This window comes from Rhinolophus ferrumequinum, chromosome 16, assembly GCF_004115265.2.
Source record: "Rhinolophus ferrumequinum isolate MPI-CBG mRhiFer1 chromosome 16, mRhiFer1_v1.p, whole genome shotgun sequence".
In the NCBI taxonomy this organism is placed as follows: Eukaryota; Metazoa; Chordata; class Mammalia; order Chiroptera; family Rhinolophidae; genus Rhinolophus; species Rhinolophus ferrumequinum.
Genome location: NC_046299.1, coordinates 56,460,686 through 56,482,508, shown reverse-complemented (window position 1 = coordinate 56,482,508; position 21,823 = coordinate 56,460,686). Strand labels below are relative to the sequence as shown.

At 42.8% G+C, this 21,823-nt stretch overlaps 1 protein-coding gene across 1 annotated transcript in view; it reads right to left on the bottom strand.

Annotated features, from left to right (window-relative positions):
* SH2D4B (SH2 domain containing 4B) overlaps positions 1-21,823 on the bottom strand; it is a 95,160-nt gene that overhangs the window by 51,363 nt on the left and 21,974 nt on the right. Inside the window, exons 2-4 of the mRNA XM_033130925.1 lie at positions 19,903-20,062; positions 18,268-18,415; positions 4,156-4,303 (exon numbers count right to left, since the gene is read on the bottom strand). Of these exons, the coding sequence (XP_032986816.1) occupies positions 4,156-4,303; positions 18,268-18,415; positions 19,903-20,062 (456 nt within the window). The remainder of the gene's footprint in view (positions 1-4,155; positions 4,304-18,267; positions 18,416-19,902; positions 20,063-21,823) is intronic.

Below are 21,823 nucleotides of genomic sequence, written 5' to 3'. Positions count from 1 at the left end.
AGCATAGAGAATACAGTTAATAATAAGGTAATAACTATGTATAGTGTCAGGTAGATACTAAATTAATAAGGGGAATCACTTCTTAAAGTATATAAATGTCTAACCATATGCTGTACACCAGAAACTAATATAAAATAATATTGAATATCAACTGTAACTGGAAAATTAAAAAGGAGTGGGGAGTGAAGGGCAATAAGAGGTCCAAATTTCCAGGTATAAAACAAATAAGTCATGAGGATGTAATGTACAGCATAGGGAATATAGTCAATAATATTGTGATAGTGTAGTATGGTGTCACATGGTTGCTGGACTTATCATGGTGATCACTTCTTTAGGTATATAAAGGTTGAATAACTATTGTGTACACCTGAAACTAATAAAATATTGTATGCTAACTGTTTTTTAATTAAAAAATCTTTTAAAAAGAAATTAAGAAAATAATTCCATTTACAATAGCATCAAAAAGAACAAAACACTTAGAAATATATCTAACCAAGGAGGTAAAAGACCTGTACACTGAAAACTACATGACACTGATGACAGAAATTGAAGAAACCACAAATAAATGGAAAGATATCCTGTGTTTACAGATTGGAAGAATTAATATTGTTAAAATATCCATACTACTTAAAGCAATCTGTAGATTCAATGCAATCCCTGTCAAAATTCCACTGGCATTTTTCACAGAAATAGAAAAAACAATCCTAAAATTCGTATGGCACCACAAAAGATTCTGAATGGCTTAAGCAATCTTGAACAAAATGAGCAAAACTGGAGTCATCTCACTTGTTGATTTCAAATAATATTACAAAGCTATCGTAATCAAAACAGTATGGTACTGGCATAAAAAACAGATCCATAGACTAATGGAACATGATAGAGAGCCCAGTAATAAACTTATGCATATATGGTCAACTAAACTTCAACAAAGGCACTAAACATACCTAATAAGGAAAGGATCATTTCTTCAATAAATGGTGTTGGGAATGTTAGGTAGAAGTTAGAAAACGTAGGAGGGGAAAGGGTGGGAGGGGGTCCATAGTGCCTACAGAAAAAGCTCATAACTAGCTTTAATTTACTGCCCCCAGCCATGTATCCATATTTACAACAACAGATGACAAGAGGTGGTCTGGAGCAAGATAAGGATCTGAGTCAATGCAACTGACCTCCACCCATCTTAGGAGGTCACACCCTCCCGTGGAAGAGCATGCACCACTTCTCCTGCCAAATCAGTATGTCACTCCCTCACCCCACCCAGCAAACTCTAAGTCCTCGAGACAATAGCTCTCTCACCATTTTTTGCTCCAGCTCTCTGGCCCACATGTTCTCTCTCCCTCTCTCCCTCTCTCCCACCTCAGCTCGGCATGGCCTGTTCTCTTCCCTGAGAATGTATCACTAATAAACCTAATAAACGCTGCTTGCATATTAATCAGCTTGCTGACCTTTGATTCTTCACTGCATCAGAAAAAAAACTGAGACACCTGTAACAGGAAAACTGGATATCTCCATGCAAAAGAATGAGATTGCATCCTATGTCATGCCATACACAAAAATAAACTCAAAGATTTAAATGTAAGACCTGAAAATCTAAAACTCTTTGAAGAAAAATAGGGGGAAACTCCTTCACTTTTATCTTGGCAATGATTGTTTTTAATATGACACCAAAAGCAAAAGTAAACAGGTGGTACTACATCCAACTAAAATGTTTCTGCATAGAAAAAGAAACAACAAAATAAAAAGGCAACCTATAGAATAGGAGAAAATATTTGCAAACTATATATCCAATAAGGCTTAATATTTAAAATACAGAGGGTGCCAAAAAAATGTATACACATTTTAAGAAAGGAAAACAACTATTAAAATTGTAATACTCAGTATATACCAATAACAAAAGATGAATACAAGTCATGTATATACATTTTTTGGCACCCCCAATATATAAGGAACTCATATAATTCAATAGTAAAAAACAAATAATTTTATTTTAAAAATGGGCAAAAGACCTGAATAGATATACAACAGGTCAATAGGCACACGAAAAAGTGCTCAACATCTTTAACCATCAGGGAAATGCAAATCCAAACCACAATGATTTATCACCTCACACATGTTAGGATATCTATTATTGAAAAGACAAAAGATAACAAGTGTTGGCAAGAATGTGAATTGGAACCTTCATATACTGCCTGTGGAAATGTAAAATGGTGCCGTCAGTTGCTTTGGAAAATAGTGTGGCAGTTCCTCAAAATGTTAGAGTTACCATATGACCCTGAAATTCTATTCCTAGGTATATCCCCAAGTGAATTGGAAATATATGTTTACATAAAAACACACAAAAGTTCAAAGCAACATTATTCATAACAGACCAAAAGTGGTAACAACCCAAAGGTCTATCAACTTATGAATGGATAAACAAAAATGTGGCGCATGCATACGTGAGTGCATTAGAATTTTAGTCAGCCATAAAAAGGAAGTGAGTGCTGACATACACTACAACATGATGGATCCAAAAACATGCTAAATGAAAAAAGACAGACACGAAAGGCCACATAACGTATGATTCTATTTATATGAAATATCCAGAATAGGCAAATCCATCGGGACCAAAATTAGATGAGTGGTTTCCAAAGGTGTGGCGGGAGAAGGAGTAACCAATGGGTACGGGGTTTCTTTCTGTAGTAATGAAAATGTTCTGGAATTAGGTAGTGGTGATGGTCGCACATTTTGTAAGTATACGAAAAATCACTGAACTGTACCCTTTAAAAGAATGAATTTTATATTGTGTGTATTATATTTCACCTCTTTTGAAAGTCTGTTTAATCAATCTGACATCTGGTTCAGAAAGGCTGGCCATAGAAGTCCCCTCACACCTCTGCTGTCCTGGCTGTGGCACTGATTCCAATTATCTGTGAAGTAAATCATTGCAACCGCTTCCTCCTCTCCCTTACTCCAAACCCAGCCTGAATCCTGTCACTCACCTTTAGAGTTTTCCCAATGTCCACATGTATTACATGCCTTTTTATTCTCTATATTTTTTGATGTTTTGCTGATCCTAGAGAGACTGCCCCTCCCAGAGCAAGCTGATTCCTAAGACTGTAAAGGACTCTCCTGAAAGTGTGTCTTTCACATGCAAACCAACCAACCCAAAGCCCAGATCCCAAGTACCTCCTTTATCTAGTTCTTCTACTCTGTGTCCCTATCCATCTGCCCTAATCCCCCCGGGGCCAGGTATCAGACAATGAGAGGCAGCCCCTGGATCCCAAAGCCTGCTAAAATTATCCTAACTAGCCAAGCCTAAGCCTGATTACCCTACCTTGCCTTACCCGTCCACAGAAACCACAATGAAGGCTCTCGCCTACATTTTCCCTTCACTTCCTCTGCCTCCTGACTGGCCCTGGGACTTCCCCATTTGGCCCTGCGTGGCATGCCATGCCTTCTATTTCTAGGAATCTAGGAGTAAAAACTTCTTCCTTCAAGACAGTCATTTCCATGTCTGCAAGGCTTACCATACCTGATAAAAACAAGCCTGAGTACGTATTAAAACACCGCCCTTCCAACTTGGTTCCACCCTCCCTTTCCCACCTACCTTCTCACCACCCCTGATGCTGCTGGAGCTTTATAGCCACCCCACACGTCTCCAATGTCCTAAGCATACTACACTCCTTTGTCACATGCCTTTGCACATGCTGGGTACTCTATCTAGAGTGACCTTTCCAGCCTCTTTGCCTCACTGATCCCTATGCCACCATCAAGCTCCACTTTACAATGCTGCATGGTACGATCTCCCACAGAGCCCTTACCCTGTGTGTCTACGCCCTGCCTGGCCAGTGAGTTCCGCCAAGAGAAGCACCATAATCCCTCATCTCAGGATCCCCAGGGCTTATCACAGAGCCAGAATATTATCAGTAACTCCAGAAGTGCAGGGTTTTCATTTTTAAGTGTAAGAAATCTCACCTACAGACATGGAAGCTCCTTGAGGGAGCCGTTCCCCACTGGGTCCTTAGCAGGACCACGCACACACCGCTGGCCCAGGGTAAAGGCTTCTGGGCTGCGTGAGTGAACTGGAATGATGACTGAGCAAATAAACTAGTGGGAGGAGGGTGTCTGGGGAAGGTGGGCTGTTCTCCAGGAGCTTGAGAAGCAAGCTCTACTCACACTGTTCTTCCCACTCGCGCTCCTCCTTCTCACTGGCTTGGCTCTGCAGCTGGGCCTGCTTCAGGGTCCAGTACAGTTCCTTTGCTCTCTGCTCTTCCTGGAGGCGAATCTGCTCTTCTCCTTGCTTCCTCTCCTCTTCCTCTTTCCTCTAAAACATCATGGGGACAGAATAATGTTAGGTGACAGTGACACTTCATGAGGGAGAAGTGCCTCTGTGATTCTGCAACAGGGCAGGGCTGAGTTGTCTCAGGACGGGGTGGCTCAGCAGTGGCCACTTCAGTCTCAGTCTCTACACACATGAAATGACAATAGTTACACCTATCGTGTTTCCCCGAAAATAAGACCTAGCCAGACCATCAGCTCTAATATGTCTTTTGGCGCTAAAATTAATATAAGACCCAATATTATATTATATTATATTATATTATATTATATTATATTATATTATATTATATTATATTACATTATATTATATTAGACCCGGTTTTATATTATATTAAAAAAAGACCGGGTCTTATATTAATTTTTGCTCCAAAAGACGTATTAGAGCTGATGGTCAGGCTAGGTCTTATTTTGGGGGAAACACAGTAGTCAGGCTGTGGTAAGAATCAAATGGGCTGAAATATGTGGACCAATTTGTAAACTCTGAAACTTTCCACAAAGATAAAAGGACTCTGGGCCATCCTTGGCCACACTTCCATCCTGGGGGAAAAGGGAGGGTAGGTACGGGGGGTGGGGGAGTGGGGAAGGGTAGGTCTTCCTGGAGGCCAATTTAGCAGGATATGATCATATCTAAACCTTATGTCCCGATAAGATATTTCTAAAAGAAAGTAGATTAGGGGACCCCAAGTCTCCAATTTTTGTCCCATTTTTAAGCTCCAAAAAGATCGTGTGTGTGCGTGTGTGTGTGTGTATTTTCCTCTACCTTATTTTACATGAAAGTAACAAGCACACGCTAAACATGGAATATAAAACACTTGTTATAAAAAAACAACAACTCTCCAAACTACTTCATCCCCACTGACCCCACCCTAGTCCGTGCCCAAAGGCCACCATTTTCAATTATTTTAGCTGTTCCTTCACGTGGTTACATCTATGTCTGAGTAATGCTGCTAATTCTTGATTTATCAATTCTAGATAAATTACTGACTGTCTTTCTTTTTGGGTACATGAGTAGCACTTACATTTCCCACACAGATACATGCCTGTAACTTTCCTCTCCTCCTCTGCACAATAAATTTATATCGCAATTTGTGGTTAAACCAATAATCATTGTAAATATAGCTCACTACAAAGCCAGATAGGGTGCTATTTCTACCAATTATAAGAAGTACATTTTTTTAACTTTCAAACATAATCTCTGAACTATGGGTATGTCTCATAACTTACAACTTGCCTTTTAAATAGGCAATAGGTTTTTTCTTTCTTAAAATAATGATACATTTTACAATTAATGTCATCTTAAATTAATAAAGTATGGTAGTAGTATGGCTTTCTTTCAATTTTTTTTTTTTTGCTGATTTTTCCTGAGTTAATAATTGTTTTATCTTGAAGTTGGAGATTGTCTTTTCCCAAACTTATCTAGTATCTGTAGTAAATCTTTCTCTGCGTTTAACCAAGTGCTTTCTATTATACCAGGTAATACAGCAGTTATCTTTTCCCAAGGGACAGCCTGCCCCAGCTGCCATCTTTCCTTCTTCTCCAATCTCCACTGGTTACTATCTAGGTCTCCTGTCCATCATCCATCTACCCAGGACGCATCTCTTAGCCCTCCCAGAGTTGAAGCCCTTGTTTCTTTGTTCCCTGTTTTCTTTTTTGGCTACTTCCTCGTTTTGTAGCAACATAGCTTACAGTACTTCTCAGGTAAGGATGCACAGAGAGACACTTTCTGAGTCTTGCTGAAAACATCTATATGCTACCTTTACAAATAACTGCTAATATAGCTGAACATAGAATTTGATTAAAAATCATTTTCCTGCAGAATGTGAAAGACCTTACTTCCTTGTCTCCTAGCATCCAGTGCTTCCATTAGGATTCTCATTCTTCTGCATAAGGCACTAATTTTTCTCTTTATCACTGATGTTCTGTACTTTTTAAAATAATACACCTTAGTGTAGGTTTTCTGCCACTGATTGTTTTAGGCACTCAGGATGCTTTTGACCTAGAGTCCCAGGTCTTTCCAGTCTAATGTGTCTTGGTTTAGGATTTCTTTCATAATTTATTTTCCTTTCATTTCTCTTTTTGCTTTCTGGAACTCCTGTTTGTCAAACACGGGACTTCTTGAATTGATCTCTAAGAGCCTTATCATTTTTCTCTTATTTTCCATCATTTGGCTTTTTTGGTTCTATTTCCTGGTCGATTTTATGACTTTATCTTCCAAACTTTCTACTGAATTTTTTTATTTCCACTATTGCATTTGTAATTCCCAAGCCCTCTTTCTTGTCCTTTGGTTGTGCCTTTTTGCTTCATTGTACCCTATACTTATTTCACGAATGCAATAGCTCATCTCTCAGGGTTTTAGAGTTTTTTTTCTTCCTCATATTCTGATTTAGGTCTACTGCGTCTGTTTTTTGCCTTTGGGTTTTATGTTAAAGTTGCTTTTACTTGCTGCCCGTCATTCACGTTGGCGGCTTTCCTCACCTGTCTGATGTTGCCCGACTGTTCATGTTCAAGAGAGAAAGCAAGTGTCTGAACAGGAGGCTCAGAGTGTGTACATAGGGCTTCCTTGAAGGGTAGGCTTCACTCCTGGGTGACTGGCTGAGGAGCCAGCCATTTCATTAAGGAACACTCAAATGGAAGAATCTAGAGGTCCTGTCTCTGAGACTATTCAGTGTGGGTGGTATCTGACTCCAGCATTCCAGGAATCCGTGGTGGAGGCAGGCTGCAGGAGGGACAGCCTGTGGACACAAGTAAACAGGACCCCTTCCTGGGAACACTATGTCTTGAAGTGCCTTCCTTGCAAATTTCCCTCAAACCTCCCAGGACTGGCCAGAAAGAGTCCTCCCAGGATTGGTAGGGGCGGCAGTGCTATCTAGGCAAGACGTCCCAAGCCCAGACCAGACCCCACATGAGCCCTCGTCCCTGTTTCTCCCCTGCAGGTGCTCTCGGACCCTCTTCTCCATGCAAGCTGTTAACCGAATGCCTGAAGGAGCTCCAGAACTCATATTTATGGGTCATCCCGGGACCCAGTGGCCAGGCCATGGTTCCGGAAGGGTAGCCTAGCAAGCAGATGGATCCTACTGGCCAGCACAGCGTCTTTATCGAAGGATCGCATGAGATTGGGTCACCAGAATGGAGCTAACAGGCTGGGTTTTATGGGGCTCAAATTGTTAATTTGTTATTGACAAAGATACCACAAAAAAATACTTGCCAGCCTTGTGCACCCGGGGGCAACTCTGGCTGCAGGTCCCACTGTTCAGAGCTCAGACATTTCCTTACTCCTCCTGTTTTTCCCACATGCCCCTCCCCTGCTCTCGCCACGGGGCTTGATTCACTGAGCCTCAAACCTTTCCCTTCCAACTCTCCATCTCCTTCTGGTCAGAGGGAGAGTAATAGCCTGGAAGAAACAGATGACAATGGGGACACGTGGGTCCCACCACTCCATGTAGTAACCTGTCCCCAGTCGCCAATCTCAGCTCCACCCTTCACAGTCCTGAGCCTGTGGGGGTTGCGGATGGAGCCAGCTCAATATCATCAGCCCCCTTTCTGCAGGCACCCCACTGAGCCCCTCTATCTCCCAGCTACCAAACTTTTGTGGACATTTTCCATTTATTTTTCTCTCCTCTCATTTTCTCCTCCTGGTGACTTATCACTTTTTCAGTCCTTTGCCACTATTTTAATAAACCAACAACAAAAAGAGGAGCTAACTGAGTTTTCAATCCTTCATTTAAAAAACAAAGACAAGGTGTTTGTTTTTTTTCCTTTTGGAATGGCATAGATTGAGGATTTTTCTCCATTCAATGATTAATTTTTAATTCTAAAGAACAAAACTCCAACGTCCTAATGACCCACTCTCGGGGGTGAGGAGGAGATTAAGGACTAAAGAAGTTAAGTGGCCTCATCTAGTCGTTCACTAAATACTACTTATTGAGCATTTAGAGTCTCAGCCTGTTCTAGGCACTGGACAGACAGCAGTGAGCAAGACAGAAACAGGCTCCACTCTCTCAAAGCCTACATTCCAATGGGCAAAAACACTAAACAAACAAAAATCAAGAAATATCAGAAAGTAATAAACAGTGGGCAGAGAATTAAAACAAGGTAAGTGATAGAGAGAATCTAGGAGGCTACGGGGGCTGTGTGACCAGAAGTCCTCTCAGAAAGGGTGACATGATTTAAGACTTGAACAATAAGAAGGAGACCGCTAAGTGAAGATCAGGGAGAAGAAAATTCCAGACAGAGGCAACCACAAGCGCAATGTCCCCAGAACTGTAATAGGTTTCGCATGTTTAAATATACAATTATCCACTGTGGCTGGAGGGGGAAAAGTTGAAATTCTATTTTTGATGAGTTGGAGATACCTTGGGACAGCCAAGAGGCCTGCCATTAGCAGGGGGATGTGTGAGCTTGGGGTTTAAGGGCACGTTCAGGCTACGACACTGACTGAGAAGGGATCTGTATAAGGATGATGTGTCTCAGCCATGGGACTTAATGTTGTCACTGAGAAAAAGAACATAAATCAAGAGAAAACACCCAGAGTGCCTGAGGACACTCCACTATTTAAAAGTTGACAGAGAGTTGGAGTCAGAAAAGGAGCTTCAGAAGGAAGCCAAAGAAAGATAAAACCCAAAAGGGACGATGTCTGTAGGGGAAGCCAAGAGAAGAAAGCATTTTGAGTAAAAGGGCGTAAACTGAGCTGCAGGCCACTGAGACATCACAAAGATAAGGACAAAGGAGCCACAAGGGACCGAGGGGCGTGGCCACAGGACATGATGGCAGCGCTTGACAAGAGCTGCCTTAGTGGAGTGGAGGGACAGCTGTCCACGTGGTGAGGAGGGATAGTGGAAGTGACCGCAGACAACCCTTTTGACATTTCCTGGGGAAAGGAACAGAAACAGGAAGTGGCTTCCAGGGGAGTACGTCGGGTGAAGATAAAAATGGGATAAGGTGGTTGATTTTAAGATGGGAAATACTAGAACAGAAAGATAATGACTACTGCAAAATTAAAACCAAAGTCTGGCTCCAAAGTTGAATCAGTTGAGTTTTTCCCCAAAACTGTATTTACTTTCATCAGTCACTAGCATCTCAATAGCTCAGAGATCACCCTTCACACTGGTACAGCATTTCACAGTTTACGCAGTGGGTTTCCATTCCTCCCCCAGGGCTCCCTAATCTCTGGCTGTGATCACTGCATCATTCATTACACAGGGCACCAACCAAAACAGCTTCCACCCAGACACTTCAGATTTATCACCTGCCCACAGGGGTCTTCCAGGCAGGTACAAGTGTAAGGGAAAGTCCAGACAGTCGAGACTTGTCAGAGCCAGAGGGGCTTTTATCCTCTGGTCCTATACCCTTGTGCAGATAAGGAGTGTTCTAACAGCTTGCTCAGGCTGCCACAACAATGTACCACAAAGAGGGGACTTAAACAACAGGTGTTTATTGTCCCACAGCTCTGGAAGCCAGAAGTCCAAGAGCATGGTGTCAGCAGGGTCGGTGTCATTCTGAGGTCTCTCTCGGCTTGTAGAAGACTGTCTTCTTGTATCTTCACATGGTCTTTCCTCTGTGCTCACATGTGTCTGTGTCCAAATGTTCTCTTCTTATAAGGATACCGGACATAATGAATTAGGACCCACCCGAAGGACTTCACTTTAACTTAATTACCTCTTTAAATATCTTATCTCCAAATAGCCTTACATTCTGAGATACCAGGGACCAGGACTTCAACATAGGTAAGGATTTTAGAGGGCCGTAAAATTGAGCCCATAATAAGACCACGCCCCCGGGAAGGGTCATGACTGGCACCCAGTGGATAAGTGGCATTCGACCACTCACCTCCAATTACTACGCAGTGTTCCTATTCCCACTAGCTGTGGTTAACATGAAGCAGCAAGTTAAATGGAAGCACCCATTTCCCCCACCCCCCAACCCATGGCAGCCACCATGCTACTCTCCGCTTCTACGAGTTCAACTTTTTCAGTTTCCACATATAAGGGAGATCATGTATTTTCTTTCTGTTTCTGGTTTATTTCATTTAGCATAATATACTCCAAGCTCATCTGTGTTGTGGCAAAGGCAGAATTTTCTTCTTTTTTAAGACTGAATAATAAATAGTCCATTGTGTGTATATATACCACATTTTCTTTATCTATTCATCAGTCAGCAGACACTTAGGTTGTATTTGGTGAAAGGGTGCAAAGTTTCAGTTATCCTGGATAAATAAATTCTGGAGCTTTAACATGCATCATCGTGACTATAGTTAATTCCGTATTGCATACTTGAAATTTGCTAACAGAGTAAATCTTAAGTGTTCTCAACACACACACACAAACAGTGAGTAGGTGAGGTGATGGATATGTTCATTAGCTTGACTGTGGCCATCATTGCACAATGTATACACATAGCAAAACATTATGTTGTACACCTTAAATATATACCATTTTTATTTGGGGATCACACTTCAATAAAGTTGGGGGAGGAATTACCCCCAAACAAATATGTAAACAAATAAATAATTGCCAGTGCCAGTGTCTACTCAATCCCCTTCACCTGAGGATGGGACAACACCCAGGGAGACAGAACCCCCAGCAACTTTCATCTCAAAGGACAACGACTGGCCACTTATGATGACAAAAGGGAGCTCTTCGCATGGATGAGGAACACAAAAGAGAACATTTTGCAACTACAAATAGAGAGCATTGCGTCTTACTCTCTGCAGTCTTGCTAAAATGCTCAACCCTCACAGGGGAAATTGCCTAAACACTCTCATTTTTGTTGCTACAATCAGAATCCTTTGGCCCATCTGTGATCACTAAAGAAAAGTCATCTTTCATACGTTTAGCAGCCAAAGGCCAAAGCAGCCAAAAGGCAGCAAACACGCCCCTTCTACCCTAGGAATCGATCGCCTTTTTCTGGCAAGCCCCGAGCCCTCTGAGCTGTCCAGCTTATCCAATCCCCCTTCTCCTGATAACCCATCTGTAACAGCACACCGCAGCGGCCCAAGACGCCTGCCTGCGTCTGCCTCACCCCAGTGGAAAATGTCACCGACACAGACGCTTTTTCTGGAAGGCACGGTCATTTCTGTTGTTAGCCTGGCCCCAGTAGCCCCACCCTGCTTTGTGAGGTGATGCATCCTGAGAGCAGGGCCCGGCCCGGGGCGTTTATACCTCATTGCCTGTGCCCAGCGCAGGGCCTCGCAGATAGTGGGTCCTCTGTAAACAGCCCCGGAGGAATGAGTGAACTCATGAACAGATGAAGATAAGACAGGGATTGTGATGGTCCGCGCCAGGGAAAGGGGAAACCACATCGTGTTGTCTTGGTGATGCCAGTCTTATCCAAGAGAAGCTCAGACAAAGTCTATAATTTTCAGGAGAAAATCAAAACGTGGAAAGTTTTCCCACTGCTAATAATCCTATTGGAATAAGGCAGAGATGGCAGTTTTGAAGGAAACCCAAATTTTGCCACCCTGAAGCTGCCTTTTGGGGACAATAATTTTAAGCTGTTTATAAGAAGCAAGACTCAGAAAGAACCTTTGGCATCCCCCACCCACCCCTTTCTTACCAAACAGATTCAGACAGAAGAACCTGCTTCAGGAAGGGATCCTTGGCTGAATCACCTGAAGAATCTTCACCCAGCATTAGTCAGGAAGACTTTAAGCCTGTTAGCTAGATACACCACCCTCCCGTCCATCACCTGTTTCTCATTGTTTCTGAGATGCCCAGCAAGAAATTTCCTGCCATGTATGTTTCTCTCATCCGCAACTACCTGTAAATCGCCCATTCTTACTTCTGAAATCTAACATCCCATCCTCCCCTTTTCTCCTTTGTCCAAAAATGTCATACATACCCAGAGTTGCCTCACTGTCTTTGCAATTTTCGTGCTTATGTGAATTCCCCATGCTCAGGTATTAAACGTTTGGTTTTCTCCTGTGAATCTGTCTCTGTTAGTTTGATTATTAGCCCAGCTAGAAGAACTTAGAAGGTGGGAGGAAAAGTATTCATTTCATTTTAGCCCCTACAGTTTCTATAGCTGTAAGGATGTCATTATGTGGCCAAAATGAACTCCAACCTTAAAGGAGAAAAAGCAAAAAGAAAATGGCTTTGAAGAGAAAACGGAGAAAAATCAAAGGACAACTTAACTGTGTCCACTGTGGGGAAACTGGGAGGAGATGGAAGGAGGAGGGAAACTGGGAAGAGATGGAAGGAGGAGGAAAACCAGGAGGTGAGAAAGGAGGTCACAGGACGTGGGGTGGAGGGAGAGAGCAGGACCCTTACTGTCCATGTTCTGTGGCCTTACACAGAGGAGAAAGCCCCCAAAAGCAGTCTCATGAGTTAAGAAAGCAGGAAAATAAAATGCAAATTTTATCTGGCCTTATGATCCCCTTTCTTCTAAAGGAACACTTTTACATGCACGCAAATTGCATTCAAATAGCACCAGCCACAACAGAATGGTTTTTAAAAACAGGTTTCCAGCTGTCTGTGTCTTCTATTTTGAAGTTCCCTTTTTAATCCTACACAAGATTCTGAAAATTCCCCTCCTCACTCCCCACCCCTCACCCCCCGCACCTCCCCACCCCACCTCCATTTCCTAAAAGGAATTCCCACTGTTATCTTGCCTAGGACTAAGAATTCACAGACTCACATCCTCCACACAGGCTGCCCAGCCAAACTCCGTCCACAACCAGCTTCTCACCAGCTTCTCTCCTCTCCTCCAGCCCCCATCCATCTCCCACTTCTGCGTGGTAAAATCCTCAGCGCATCCAGGCAAGCACATTCTCTTTCCTCCAAGTCTGCATCTCCTTCCCAGCTCCCCATGGCAGGAGAGTGGTACCATCTACCCATCCCTCAGCCTGGGGCTCACTCGCTTTTGCTCTTTGCTTTCCCTCATCCCAACATCTCATTGATGTCAAGCCTTGTTGATTTCACCACCACCATTTCTCTATGTCCATCCCCTTCTAGTTCTTTCCACAGTCACAGGCTCATCATTTCCCACATTGAGCATTGCAAAAATCTTTTAATTGGCCTCTCCCTCCCCCTAAACTTTCATCAGTTGAATCACATCACCACTACCAGTTGTCCTCATAAAACTTGATCCCGCCGTGACCCTCTTTGTATTGATACCCCCACAGGTCGGTTTTGTCCACAGAGAATAGTCCACTCCTTAACGGAGCAGCCAAGGGTTTCACAGCCAAGCTTTCGAGGCTTATGTCTGGCCCCAGCCGTCACGTGCTTGTTCCTCTCCCCGCAACTGACCATTCATCGTTCCACATATCTCCTTCCATTGCCTGTCTTTGCTGCGTCCAGACTCCTGGAGGTACTCGTTTGCCCTCCGCTGCCATCCTCATGGCATTGTTGGGGCTAAGGGTTGCTCAGAGAGGTGTCCCTCTCTCCCCAGGCACCCTGGAAGCCTTTGGAGATCAGGGAGTCTATTGCTACCACCACCATCCTCTCCCCAAACAACCTGCACTAAGTCTCTCAGGGGGAAAATAAGTATTAAATTAATGTTGTTGGTGCATTGCTGTATGCAAGACTGACATTCTGTTAGAATCTAGGTGTTGAAAGGCCCAATAAAAATGATCTAAGCCAATCTCTAACCCAAAGCATAAATTCCTTTCGTGAAGCTGTCTCAGGTAGCTATTGCTGATTCGCAAACTACCAGAAAATGTAGTGCTTTAAAACAACAACCCTTCATTTGCTTGTAGGTTAATAATTTGGGCAGGGCTTGGAGGAGGGTCCTCCTCTCCACATGGTGTTGGCTGAGGTCAAGCGCTTAGCTGAGGTCATTCACTTGGAGAACCAAAAAGGAAGGCTCCCCTCACATTTCTGGTGTCTCGGTTCTCCTCCACGTAGCCTCTTTCTCTCGGCTTGGCTGACTTGGGTTTCCTTCCAGCTTGGTAATCTAATGTAGAAGTCTTCTTATGTGCAGCCGCCAAAAGTGAGCATTGCCAGAGGGACAAAAGTAGAAGCTGCAAATCTCTTATAGCCTGTCCTCAAAAGTTACAGAGTCACTTCTGCAGATCAAAGTACCTTCTACAGATCAAAGCTAGTAGCCACAAGGCGACACAGACTCCCAGGAGGGGAAAGAGACCCCACCTCAAAGGAAGGAGTGGCAAAGAATTTGCCACCCATCATATTTAATCCACCACAGAAACCTTTTCACATACTGTTTAGCCTATGCTTAACCATTTCCTGTGATGAAGGGCTTGTCACAACACAAGAGCAGTTCGTATACAGACAGCTCCGACAGAAAATATCCCTGCACCACACAACTCAAGTCCGCGATCTAATGTCCCTGACAGATGCTGCCCTGATCAGCCCCTCCAGGGCCTCACAGACATTACTTGCATTTCTGAGGCTCCCCAAAATGCAGACATACATATCAAATCAGGATTACTATTGTACTAAAGTTTGAACACTCACATTTAGCAAATTAATTTTTAAAACAGAAACAAACACAGAGTGACCATCACGTTCTTTGGAAATGATACCAAAAGGCTGCATTTGGGTCTCTCGTGAACCTGAGGGCCTGGCCAGATGGCTTTACTAAACCCTCTATGAACCCCGACACAGAGTGACCCACAATTCCTCAGCCCTCATCACTGAGATTCTGAAGGAGACCAGCAACCAGAAAATCTCTGCTGGGATCTCAATCCCTCCGTAATCTTCTTGTGAACTGATCTCAGCACCGCAGCTCCACTGAGCCAGCCTCCCAGCATCTGGGGCTCAGCCCTCTTCTGGGGAGGAGGGAAGCCAGAGATTGGAACACGTGACCCTCACTGTTAAAGATACGTAAAAAGTATTGGTTTTCTTCCCCAGCAGACGTAAGGAATCACATGCAAAATCCAGCAACATAAACATCTCTCCACTGTGGATTGGATTTCAGATACTACTATGGAATTGTTGTTCATTTCAACAGGTGTTACAGTGATTATCATGGCTGTGCAGGAAAATGTCCTTATTCACAGGAGATGTTGCTGAAGAACTTAAGGTTTGATCAGGAGTAAGCAAACTAAGGCTCCCAGGCCAAATCTGGATTCCATCTGTTATTTAAAATAAAGTTTTATGGGAACACAGCCACACCCATTTGTTTACATGGTATTTGTTTACATGGCTGCTTTTGTGCCACAATGGCCTGATTGGGTAGCTGTGACAGAGACAGTATGGCACATAAAGTCTGAAACATCTACTATCTGGCTCTTCATAGAAAACAGATTGCTAACCCCTGGGTGTATCATATCTGCGACTTCCTTTCAAACGGTTCAGCCAAACAACAGAAACAAAAAAATGTATATATGTACGTGTGTGTGAGTGTATATACTTATTTACACGTATATGTGTGTAACACGTATACAGTGGACCCTTGAACAATGTGGGGGTTGGAGTACCCACACCCTGCGCAGTCAAAAATCCTCATATAACTTTTGACTACCCCAAAATTTAGCTACTCATAGCCCCCTGTTGACTGGAAGCCTTATTGACAACATAAATAATCAATGAACTCATTTTTTAATATTATATTTATTATCTACTGTATTCTTATAATAAAGTAAGCTAGAGGAAAACATGTTATTAAGAAAATCATTAGGAAGAGAAAATACATTTACAGCATTTATTGAAAAAAAATCCACATATAAGTGGACCCACTCAATCCAAACCTGTGTGGTTCAAGGGTCACCTGTGTGTGTGTGTGTGTGTGTGTGTGTGTGTGTGTGTGTGTGTAGAGAAAGAGGAGAGAATGCAAATGTGGCAAAATAGTAATAGTTGGTGAATTTAAGTGGAGACTATGTGAATATTCGTTTTATTTTTCTTTCAACTTTTCTGCAAGTTTGACATTTTTTTAAATAAAATGTTTTGAGAGCATATATTGCTTCATTTAAAAACTCAAAAGAATCTCCCAAAAATATGTAACTCAAAGGAAAATTGAATAAGAAGACCAATAACAATATAAATATATAATAAGTCAATTATATATACAATAATATATATTACAATAATAATACATATACAAAAATATAATATATATTATACAATATAAATATATAATAACCTAATTGTAGTAGGTTTTAAGGTAATGAGAACAATCTCATTCACAGTAGCAACAAAAAATATTAAACTTAAGGTTTAACTAAAAAAGAAATGTGAAGCACTTAAATAAAACACAAATTTTACTAAAGTCTAAAACTAGAAACACATAGGTACGTATATTCTTGTGAAGGGTTTGGTATTAGGTGGCCAGTGCATTAACAGGTGTTAAAAAACAACAATAAATGGGGGTGGCCAGTGCATAGGCCACTGTGAGCTGCACCCTCCTTAAAAGAAAAAAAAAGCAATCGTTATCAAAGACAAGAAGAAGCTTTGAATAACAAGAAAATCATACTGCATTCCTTAACAAGAAGATTCAGAGATTCAGAATTGTAAAAATGTCCATCCTCCACAAATACAGCTATAACGTTGCAATTCCAGTGAAAATCACCATGTGGTTTTTTGTTGTTGATGAGAGGAGGAAAGTGACAAAATAATTCAAATGTATCTCTAGCAGAAAAAAGTGGGTTAGATTAATCAAGGTCATTTTGGAGATGAAGAGTAATGATAGGTTCTTACTCTAACAGATGTTAAGATTTAGTATTTGAAAGCTACTGTAATTAAAGAAGTAAATCAGGCTCAGGAATGATCAAAGAAGAAAAATCCATAAAGCGATCCAGAAGTAAGTAATTCTTACTCCAGAAGAAGTAAGAATCAAGGCTCCACGTCCTATGAGAGGAGAGGGGGTAGATTGCATAACAAATGATGTTGGGACAACTGGGTCACCACTTGGAAGAAAATAAAGTGAGAGCCTTACATCATACCACACGCTAAAGTGAAGGAAAACTAAGTGCAAACAAATAAAATAATAAAGACATAGATTAGTATTTTTATAAGCTTGTGAAAGCACAGATCTTTCTAAGCATGAAACAAATAATAAAGAAAAAGATTGATACAGTTGGGTAATAAAATTTTTAAACTTCTGTACATCCAAAAGCACTATAACCAAAATTAAGAGAAAAAAAAAACAGCACAACACTGAGAAAACCACTTGCAACATAAATGACCATAAGGAGCTAATGTCCTCACTATCTAATTATCATGGGGAAAAGGGGTTTTAAAAAAAAGTCTTTAATGGGCAAATTCCATTAATCCACACTTCACAAAAATAATCTAATTGTTGAGATTCAGCATAATTATTATTTTCTTCTTTTTGTGTATATGCATTTTCTAAATTTTCTAGCCCCTGCCCCCCAAAAGGTATTATTCCTGTAGAAAAAAAAAATTTTCAAAATAGGGATCAAGAAAAAATATTTTTTTAGGCTTCCTAAACTTCTTACAGAGGACTATAAAGCTCCTTTACCAACTCCAAACTCTCCCAGAATGAGTAGGCATGTAAGGTCACCAACAGTTCCCTATCCAAGGCCAGAAAATGTGCATTTTTCATTTCCTTGATTCTTCCCAAAACCTCCACTGGGTGTTGTTATTACCCTGATATAACGAACAAGAAAGTGAAGGCTCAGAGAAAGAAGTCCAGCAAGCTTCCCAAGGTCATACAGCAGGGAGCAGTAGAGTGGGAACTGCGTCCCAGTCTGGCCTGACCACATATTCAGCTTTTTCCAGGCCTTGTTTCAGGCCCCTTGGTTTGGGAAGCAGAAGGCCTGAGTTCTAATCATGGCTCTGTCCCCAGCCACACGTGGCTTTGGCATGTCTTTTCCCCTGTCTGACCCCCCAATTTCCTCATCTGTATAATGAGAAGTGGATTGGCCCAAATGGTGTGGCAAGTTCCTTCCTGCTCAGATATGCCAGATTTCTGTTCTCATAAAGCACTCAGTACCAACCAACGGCCAAGGACTGGTCCAAACCCGACATCAGCCCCAGTGGCCTGGGAGCTAGAGCAGGTGGCTGCACCCAGATACCCTGTTCACTGGCTCACCTTGAATTCCTCCTGAATGCGCTCCTCCAGGACTTTGGCCGCCTTGCGGTCCTCCATCTCCACTTTCCACTTCTCCGCCAGGATCCGGGCTTTCTCATTGGCCAGAGCCTCCCGGAATTTCTTGGTGATCTCTGCCTCCTTCTGTCTCCTTCCAAGAGAATACCAGCAGGTATAAGCTTGTGTGGGAAATTGAAGGACCACATAACAGAATTTCAAATAAAAACTCTGGGCAGTATTTCTTACTCTATCAGAATGACAAATGTCTAAAATCAACACAACTCTATGTTGGCAAAGGTGGGGAAAATATAGACACTCTCCTGTAGAGATAGGAGGGGAAAGCAGCAGAATTGTTCTGGAAGCCTGGAAAAAAAGACTCCAAAATCTCATTTCTCACTCAAGTTTACAAAGATTTAGGTAGAGATGTTCATCAGAGGGTTTTAATAACCAAAAAAATGGCAAACTACCTACATGTCCCCAGAAACAGAACCATTAAGTTAGGTTCTCATGCAACGGAATAGCATTATTAGTAGCCTTCAACAACATCGTGGATCTATATTAATCAACGTATCGAGGTGTGAATAAAGCTGTTTACAAAGTATGAAAAGATGGTCCCTGACTTACGATCTTTTGACTTCACGATGGTGCAAGAGATATGCATTTCACAGGAACTGTACCTTAAATTTTGAATTTTGATCTTTCCCAGGGCTAGCAATGTGCTGTACAATACTCTCTCGTGGCTCTGGGCAGCAGCAGGGAGCCTCAGCTCCCAGTCAGCCACGCCAGGTCATGTGGGTAAAACACCAATACTCCACAGTGTATTCACGGTATTAGAAGATTTTGCCCAACTGTAGGCTAATAATGTAAGTCTTCTGAACACGTTTAAGGTAGGCTAGGCTAAGCTAAGATGTTCGGTAGGTTAAGTGTATTAAGTGCATTTTGACTTATGATATTTTCAACTTATGATGAAAATAAGTTGATGGGTTTATCAGGATGCAACCCATCCTTAGTCGAGGGGCATCTTATTACCTAAAGGTTCGCCATGCTTACCTTAGGCGGTAGGTGTTGGTTTGTTGTTAAACAATTTTACACTTAAAACACTGTCATTAAAAATTGGGGGGGGAAATGTTGAAGTCAACTTCATACAGATTTCCAAGTTTGGCAAAAAAATGTTAAAAATTGTTTATGAAAGAAGTCTGACTCCAAATCTCATTGGGGACTCAACTGTCCATCTTGCGTGAGAAACGTAGGTAACATGAAAAGGAACAAGCAGATAACAAAAGTGAATCCAAGCTGCTCTACTGTCTCAGGGACAACTCAGTGAGGGAAAAAGCAAAAGCATGCCATATGCATTGTCTCAGTGAACCCAAGTTGTATCTGTAACAGTGTAATTTCCATACCACGGGTGTGAAAACTGAGGTCCCAGATTAGCTCACCACTAACTGTGGGAGCCAGGATTTGAACACACAAGGTCCACCCGATGTAAGACTCTGATGCTTTGGTCATGTAATCTCAGCAGAGCTCAAAACAGCCAGCCAACTACCTGGCACCTCCTTCCTCCCACCCACAACCTATTCTCCTTAGCTTGGACCAAAGGGCCCATGTTCAGACGCCACCCGACACCATGGCAACTCTCACCAGAGCAACTCGGCCTCCCTCTGTGCCTGTAGGCGCGCCCTCTCGGCAATCAGCTCCTCGGAGATCTCTTCATAGGGCTTGTCACCAGGGCCTTCTCCCATGATCCAGACCCAGACCTCACCATCTGCCCCCAGGAGCCACTGGATGTGCTTGTTACTTGCTGCCTCACAACAGAAAAAGAAGAAGGAAGAAAAAAGAAACAGGTCTGAGCTGTAATTAGTAAGCAACGACCTAGGATGGCTCATGGTGCACATCTATCATATCACTCTACAGGACACTGTGACCCACAAGGATTCCAGAGAGATGTCGGCCCAAGTGAGGCCCACGGCCATCTCTTCTTCCCACTCCCTCTAGGCAGCAACACAGCAGCCAAATCAGCAGCCTGAAGCGGGCAGCTGAGGCTGGGACTTGTGTCTGAGGCCAAGTGGCCCTGACATCAACAACACAGAAAACATCAGGTGACAGTGCCACACTCTCTGAAGGAAGTGACTGGTGTGACTCCTGGACCAAGGCAGTTAGGAGCCAGAGAGCCTCCTCCTCTCTCTGTGTCTCTTTCTCTCCTGTCCACTGGCTGGAAACAAGGAATTGGAGACAGTGGAGCTGCAAAATGAAGCCGCCAGGCCCCTGAGTCTCCTTGACACACATCCACCTGCCTCGTGAGCAAGAAATAAGCCGCTGAGATTTTTCAGTTCACCTATCGCAACAGATTCCATTGGTTACCATGACTAAAATGGAAATCTATCCCAAAGATGGTAGTGCTGAAACAGAAATATAAACTTTGTGTCATTGCCTTAGCAACTGGGTGGCAAGTGATGTTTATTTAGCAGGCTGAACAGCTGGAGATGCACGTTACACAGGAGTAAAACGTGGTAAAATTGTCAGACACTGTAACTTAAAAGGCAGACCCTTGTGCCTTCTGAATTTGTCACTCTAAGGGAAGAGATTGGAAAACAGAACATCGGTGGTATGTGTTGGTTCCTGACAGCTGTGTTTGGCAAGGTGCGACGGGAAAGAAATGAGTTCAAGAAAGAATGGAGAGCTTTGCGAGTAGAAATGAAAGGGAATAGAGAGAATACAGAAATTTGGGACTCCGTAGGATTGGAAAAACCACCTCCTTCTAGGACCTAAATTGCAAGAGATGGTATTTTTAAAGGTTTTGCATGACAGAACGCAGTAAAACTTCCAAGGTGAGCAAAGTGACCTCAGCGCTCAGCGCTGTGGCAGCCAGGAGAATGTGCTCCACAGACATCCACCTCCAGGGCGCAGTACTGACGAACCACTCCATCTCCCGCGCTCGTTTGCCCAAGGTCATGCTTCCCAGAGGTAGCTCCCAGCCTTTGACTGAGCATGGCAGGCTCGTTCCTAGGATACACTGGACTCTTCCGATGGGCAACTTCCCAGAAGCCTTGACAAACCTTCCTTGGATTTCATGGCTGCCTGGAATACCCCGCCCCCCGCCTGCCTTTTCCGTCTCCTTCACTCAAGGTCAGACCTGCACTGCAGCGTGATAGCTCTGCCAGCCTCCTCCAGCTCCCTGCCCTTTTCTCTCACGGGCATTGCCTTAGTAAAACGTTCGTGTGTGTTTAATCCCATCTTTGTCTCTGCTCCTCAGGGGAGCCAGGCTAACCTAGGCCCTGTACGAGTGTGATCTCTCACACTTACCTTTACAAAGACCCTAAGGTGGATGCTCTCAGGTGGGACAGGAGAGGTCAAGTGGCAAAGAAGCCCAGACAATTTGTGAAGAATGACTAGAAATGAATTGTGGATGTTGTTACTAGGATATTGAAGCCAACAGATCAGAAGCCTCCTAAGTTTTTGAGTCTGAACTGAAAAAGCTTTTGATTGTTCAAGACTTCAGCAAGTCTTGGGCACCCAACCAATGAGCAGGAGGCAGGTTTCAAAAGCCATGCAGGTCCAAGGA